Source organism: Branchiostoma floridae, unplaced genomic scaffold, assembly GCF_000003815.2.
Source record: "Branchiostoma floridae strain S238N-H82 unplaced genomic scaffold, Bfl_VNyyK Sc7u5tJ_537, whole genome shotgun sequence".
Taxonomy (NCBI): domain Eukaryota; kingdom Metazoa; phylum Chordata; class Leptocardii; order Amphioxiformes; family Branchiostomatidae; genus Branchiostoma; species Branchiostoma floridae.
The window spans coordinates 21,962-29,044 of record NW_023365887.1 but is presented as its reverse complement, the minus strand read 5'-3'; the positions used below and the strand labels follow the sequence as shown (position 1 = coordinate 29,044).

General features: G+C 39.8%; 1 protein-coding gene across 1 annotated transcript; it reads right to left on the bottom strand.

Annotated features, from left to right (window-relative positions):
* Nucleotides 1-4,091: 4,091 nt before the first annotated feature.
* Nucleotides 4,092-6,966, bottom strand: LOC118408939 (aggrecan core protein-like; the record flags this gene model as incomplete). Its single annotated transcript, XM_035809808.1, has 5 exons — nt 6,951-6,966; nt 6,656-6,798; nt 5,273-5,564; nt 4,781-4,951; nt 4,092-4,246 (listed from the first exon to the last, which is right to left on the bottom strand). Coding segments are annotated over exons 1-5 (777 nt in total), but the record flags the coding sequence as incomplete, so codon positions are not given.
* Nucleotides 6,967-7,083: the final 117 nt, after the last annotated feature.

Genomic DNA, 7,083 nt, shown 5'->3' with positions numbered 1-7,083 from the left:
GGTTCAATTCATAATGACAGCTTTGTGGTCCTTTGGTTTAGCAGTGTTTTTTTTTATTTGCTGGATTTTTGTTTTGTTTTTCGCCCACGCGCATTAGTTTTGGGGTCTCCTGAGGATGTCATCCATAAACTTAAGGCGGTGTGGCCTTACTTAGTCTTAGTAGTCTGTAGCGGTCGCCTGTCTAACACGACCACGGTCACACGATGACCGGTCCCGTAGATACAGAAACACTGCCTATTGCGACCAGAGTGCGACCATACCGCGGCCCGGTATGTCACCCTGCGCCGGGTTTGAAATCGTAGTTTGGGAGGATTTGGAGTTCCCAACAGGATCTAGCGGAAAGTTACGCGTGCCTTGAACATTAGAGCGCAAGTCTTTGGTAGCGAATTTACTAACATTACGCATGGTGTTATCAATCATTTTCGGTAGATTTGACTTTGGCAGCGTCAGTGGAATTTTGAGACGATCGGCCAGACAATGTTTAATACTTGGTGAGAAAGATCAGTTGGTAACTTTGCACTGAAATCATGTGTAACTTATTGCTCGTGATCAATTTGCATGGTATCACAACAAACAAGCATGGTATCACAGCCCACAACTCCTTTATTTCTTTATTTGAATTTTCTGACCAACCCCTGCTACCCCTGCTTATATCCCACTGTGATGACCCAGGTATCACCAGACACAGGTCAGACAGAGATCTGGTGACGCTGGTCATCTGAGGAAAGTCTTGACAAGATTGATGACCTTGTGGCTACCTCTGCCGGCTACGGAATGTCAAACGAACTTTCTTCAGGACAAGGGTTCAACCTCCTTGTTCATGACAACATAAAGTTACAATAAAAAAATTAAAAAAAACTGAGAAGTTTCGCGGAATGATGCCCTTGGCCTCGATATCTGTATATTACGCCAGTCCGGCGCGGTTTCAAGGCCCGCCGATCTGTTAGGCCACGTTAATGTGATTATATGGACGACACCCCATGGGAACCTGAAAACTGATGCGAGCGTGCGAATGAAAAAGAAAGTTTGGCAGAAGAAGTTGCTTTTGTTCTGAAATCTAAGTAGTCAGATGGGTTGAACAAATGACTAAAAACACGGGTGCATGTACAAAACGAACAATAGATGATTCATTTTTGTTCTTTTACATCTTCTTCTTTGACTTAAGAATTTACTTTCATGACACCAGGATCCGTTTTACTTTTTTTCATTTGATGCAGCTGTTTTGTACGACGTTTTAGTATGGTCGAAAACCTTTCTTTTGTGTGTGAAATGGATGAAAGTTGATGTGCACACTGATGTCCTCCATGCATTCAAACCAACATGGCAACTGTTACAAGTCTGTAACCCTAGCCCTGGGCCACAATCCAGATGTACGCCAGCGCTGACCATCAATTCAATGAACATGGAGATGATATTGCTCTGTCAGTTCATTTTCCTCCAAAACTGCTAGAATAAACCCCGTTCACTGTAACCTCTTTTTTTACACGTAAGATGTCCAACAATTGATTACATGGTCGACCAATCACGTGCACAACAAACCGCCGGAACGTTACACTCCCTAGCTCGGTGATCCCGAGAACTTTTGAGGTGACAGAACACCAACCCAGGCAGTTCAGCACGGGCGACTCCGGATGACAATTCCTTGGCCCTATCGTCTATGATATGGTGCAATGAGAGTACACGCTGTATATTTCCGAGTCGACGATATCTTTTAGATTCAGATTCAGCTTTATTTCTGATTGACTCGGCATGTGATATTCAATGTCAAATACAAAATACACATGAAATGCGCCATCAGTCACAGAATCGCTTGACAGTGATACGATTGACGTTAAACATTGATGCACAAATACAACTTTTAAGATTCGACAGCGATCGCTGTATTTCACGTCTCGTGTGATGATACGCACGTGGACACGTGTAACTATCGGCAGACTTACACAATATCCGCATACGTAGGTCTATTTTTACATTATTACCTTCCCCAAGAAGGTTAGATTTTGGGTAGCGTTTGTTTGAATGTTTGTAGAAGAGCAGCATAACTCGAGAACGTTTAGATGGATTGTGTTGATCTTTGGTATGTGGGTAGGTCTTGATGAGACCTGGAAACGATGAGATTTGGGGGCCCCTAGCAACCTGTTACGGTACTGCAGCGGAACTTCCAGGTTTGATATCTCGAGTTCTGGGCATGCTGCAGCTATGATGTTTGATTGGTAGACAGCTCTTAATGCCGAGAGCAAGTGATTACCCCCCACCCCACCCCAACCCTATCGGCTTGTTTAGGAAATAACGGCCTCAGTTGTTGTTGGGCTAGTTAGAAGTTCAGCAATAGATTAATATGCTATTATACACTAGCGTGTAGTATACGGTTTTTACAGTACACTATAGAGTAACATACAGCAAATCATATCCTTTGTTGTATTGTGTGAAACTTTAAAGCCACTCCTGGTATAATCAAAGATTGTCCCGGTAGAAATCCCATCTTTCCTAGGAGAGATTGGAATTTCAATTCCAAATTCCCATAGATTCCAATCTCCCCTGTGACCTATACATCACTTGATTTCAAAGTTTCTTTATATTTTGTATACCCACAATAGTAACATGTAATAATTATACCATATGATATTATGTCTCTTAGGCACGACTCTTTATTATTGAAAATTGGCCAGTGTTGGACAGTACAACTTTGATTACTTGACCTTATTGCCCACCACAGCAAATGATAGTATTCTGTTTTCTATATTCCTGCACAAGTTTAGGTCATCTTCATAATTAACGTTACCAATCACCTAGTAAGCCAAATGATACAATAACCTTTTCTTTACTTTTAAATAACATATATCCATACATTTCTTTGAAATGATTGATAGATATGATTTATGCAAATGAGACATTATGTAAGGCACGTATCAACATAGTCACCGAGAAAAGTTTACGATACGTCACTGAAAATGAAAACATCATCAGGCAAAGGTCTGAGGTCGTGGAACTCTAGTTGTTGAATAATGGTTTCTCGCAAATGTAGCCAGATAAACGGGTTGAGCCGCAATGGTAGTTGTTCCACTGCCCTGGGCGATTCTTCTTTCCCCAAGCCGAATATTTGTAGTTCTGTCAAAACAGGACACCGCAAATATTTTACATTTAAATGACTGCATTTTCCGCAATTACACTATTTTTTTTTTTAATTTTACACATAAAACCAAAATAATATTTCCGTTTTCTTGCCGATTATGCATCATAAGACATAACATGCAATTATGCTTAGTCTAGAGTTTATTGATTATGTCAGTATCTTCATTTATTTGATGCTTACTATTGTTTCAAACTTAAGAAATAGGTATCCTTGCTCGAAATAACATTTAAAAATCTTAAACGATTCAGACGTATTCATTCTAAGAGTCTGAAACCTAGATTTAAAAGCAAATCAATCGCTATAACTGAACAAACATCGTGACTTTTCTCCTGATTTCAATCGTGTCTTTTGATTTAGAGACTTGACATGTTAAAACCGTTTTCCAATGACAGGCGCTAATTGGATTTGTTGTAACAGTTCCAGTTCCTTCTAGCAAAAAAAGTAATACTAAGGAAAACGAATTTCAGTAGAAACTTTCGGAGGTAAATATCCGATCTTTAGATGTTGAATTGTCTTTAAATATTGTTATCCTTTATGGCTAACGTTCATGAACCAAACAACTAATGTTTTGAAAAGAAAGATAAAGTCATCTTGAACCAGTTTAACTTACTAAGGAGCTGGTATTCTACTGGTTAAGGCAGCAAAGACAGTCGCTTAGTAGCTTATATAGGTTCGTTATACCAAGGAAATCTCTTTCCGGACAAGTAAAATGAACAGTGAACCACTTTTTAAAGTCCCGTGCTAAAACCCGCGACCCTCTCCAAGTAACACATGTCTGGTAAGCGACAAGAAGAAGGGTTTTGACTATCAACAGATTGATGCAGAGGTATGACAAAGTTCACTGGACTCCGCACACTACTTGTGTTCCCGATAGTGGCGATAGCTTGATATTGATAAAGAATAATGCAAACACTAAGATCTTGGTTATCATACTGGAAAAAGTGGAAGAAGCACACACCTTGGAATACACGAAGGCACAATTCTCGAGCCAATGACTGTTGCTCGGCTCCCCTGGAGCCCAGTTTTTGTAGTCAACACGTGACCCATCTGTCCACTTCCATTGTCCAGATTCTTTATACAGACCCAGCCAGATGGCCGGAAACCTGCTATCATCTGGAACGGAAGTCGAAGAACCATAGTCTGTTAATAAGGTATATGTATAACCTCAGTCGACTCTTGAGTTATGGAGAGGGGTGCTTTTGTCTTTGGTTCTTTTCCATTACACGTGAATGGCAGTTGTTATCTCTGTTATATACTTTGTCTGACCCACGCCTCTTCCCTCATGACCTCACCGCTCAAATAAGCATGCACGCCGCTTTTCGGTGAGGTCATGAGGGAAGAGCCGTGGGTCAGACAAAGTATATAACAGAGATAACAACTGCCATGTAGGAAATGGAATGATAATACATGTATAAGGTATAAAGGAAAGACGCGCTGGATTATACAAAGATTAACCATTTTTGGGCCTTACAGAGTAATGGTCATTCTTTGATATCTACTTGATGTTTCTCATTTCTACAATAAAGAGATATCTTAATTTCTAACAGGAAAATAAAGAAAATATGTAAGTGGTGCTAGTTTAGATCATTATTTCCATTTGACCCTAGAGGTCACTTTGACAATTTTCTTAGTGTATATGTTACCCACAGTTCGAGATGAGATTTTTAACAAAGTTGTTCTCGGCCCGGTCCGTGATAGAGGCAAGAATTGCACCATGATGTTTGCATCGTGAGCTCGCTGTAGACCAGCTGGCTTTGTCTGTCACCAGTTTGTAGCAGTGGTTGTTGTACTTCCTCCACTCACTGGGGCACTGCAGAGCTGTAATAGAATTCAGAATTTTGCAGAAGGCTGAATACAATTCTTGGTTTTACTGCCTGAAGGACGCTCAACCTCTGTCCAACGTAAATTCATCTCCAGAACTCAAGTTACAAATCAAATGACGTTATGGACAAGCGACTTCAACATTAGTGTTGGAAAAGGTTCTTCTGTACTAAATTATTCATCGTTATTCAGCTTAGAAGAAGAATCTCAGCAGGTGCATTAGCTAGCTACCAACGCTGCTGACAGTTTTGTCCTGTCCATTGTTGGGTATGTTGGATAAGGAAGTGCAAAACTCAGGAAATCTACTTGTGGCCTTACCTGTAGTTAATAGAAGTGTGGGTGTGTCTGGGGAGGTCTCGTCCATACCTGTGTTGTCCGTGTACGGTTCAGGTGATTTCAATCCCGGCCTCAAAGGCAGTGTGGTCAAAACGACGTCAACTGAGCTGTTGTCCTGGTAGACTGCCGTCCACGAAGTACCAGCTGCAGACTTTGATACAGATGTAGATACAGGTGCAGTCAGAAAAGTGGTGTCTGAGCTGTTTCCCTTGTCAAACGTAGCCCACCATGGATTGCGAGGATTCTCTAGCTCCTTGCCGATCACTATGATATCCTACAAAGACGTGCACATCTTATAGCTTAGTGAAGTGCTAAAGGCTTGCTTGTCTAGAAACGTAGCTAGTTCTATAATTAAAAGATACAATGCTGAACTTGAATATCAACATCAAAAAGTCTGAATCAAAAACCTATACCTTGAATACATGAATATTCAAGCTTTCACTAGTCCTCTTACTTGCCCAGGAAAAACTTAATGTGTATCTAGAAATGACCAAGAAACAGTGAATCAAAGTAACTGAGTAACACCACTATTCATTAAAGATACTACAAACTGTTTCATGTCTGGACGACAATGATCAATATAATGGCTTCATGCAAACTTTTAGATTGTTTTCATCATTGAATTAGGTGCTTGTCTGCATGTCATCTCTCTTTATCACCAAGAAATCAGTGGGCTATGGCACCGAATAAGCCACATTGACTAAAGAAAAAGAAATCAATTAGAACCTGGTCATACCATTAAAAGAATTTGTTCTCAGAAGCAAGATTATGATGCTGAAGATTAAAATCAACATGAAATCAGGGCGATATTATCTTTGTACACAGAGCTAGAGAGAGTGAATAAAGTATCATTCAAGTTTTCATCTTGCTGTAGAATTTAAAACATTTAAAACCAGAAGGAAATGGCTTGGTAAGGTCTAAATCAGACATATCCGTGAATACTTCCATCAGACAGGTATAACAAAACGGTTCTTCATTCACAGCCACGCGATTTTTTAAGGTTATTAAAAAACATAAAGAACTTGATATTTATAAAAAAATAATGTATCTTTTTTCATAATAAAAATTATAAAAATATGACACGGATCTTGAAGATCAATATGAAAACAGAGTTATATTATTTTGGTACGCACTGCTGGAGAGTTTTATATTACTGTAGAATTAAAACATTAAAAAACAAAGGGATTGACTTGGGACTGTCTAAATCAGAAATATCCGTGAAAAGTTTCATCAGCATGGTGGATGGCTGCATAGAAAATCTTCATTGACAACCACATTTCTAAAAACTCTTGAAAACGATGAAGAACTTTAAAATTTACGTTCAATGAAAAATGGCTAAAGATGAGACATTGAGACCTTGCTCACCTTTATGTTTGTCCCTAGAAAGAGACCGCCAGGTACCACACCTTCAGCGATGAACAGAAGCCCTGCCATCAGCACTGCGCAGGCAATAATCACCACCCAAGCTCTCCGAGATTTCACCTTATTCCGCAGTTCCACAGCATGGCCTGAAATTCATGATTCATAACATAGAATCACAAACAGTGATGCCATTATAACAGTAATTACTTGCTACAATGAGCATAACGCTACTTGCTACAATGAGCATGGTGCAACACAATGAGCATGGTGCAACTTACTACAATGAACATAACGTTACTTGCTACAATGAGCATAACGATACTCGCTACAATGAGCATAACGCTACTCGCTACAATGAGCATAAAGATACTCGCTACAATGAGCATAACGCTACATTGCTACAATGATCATAACGCTACTTGCTACAATGA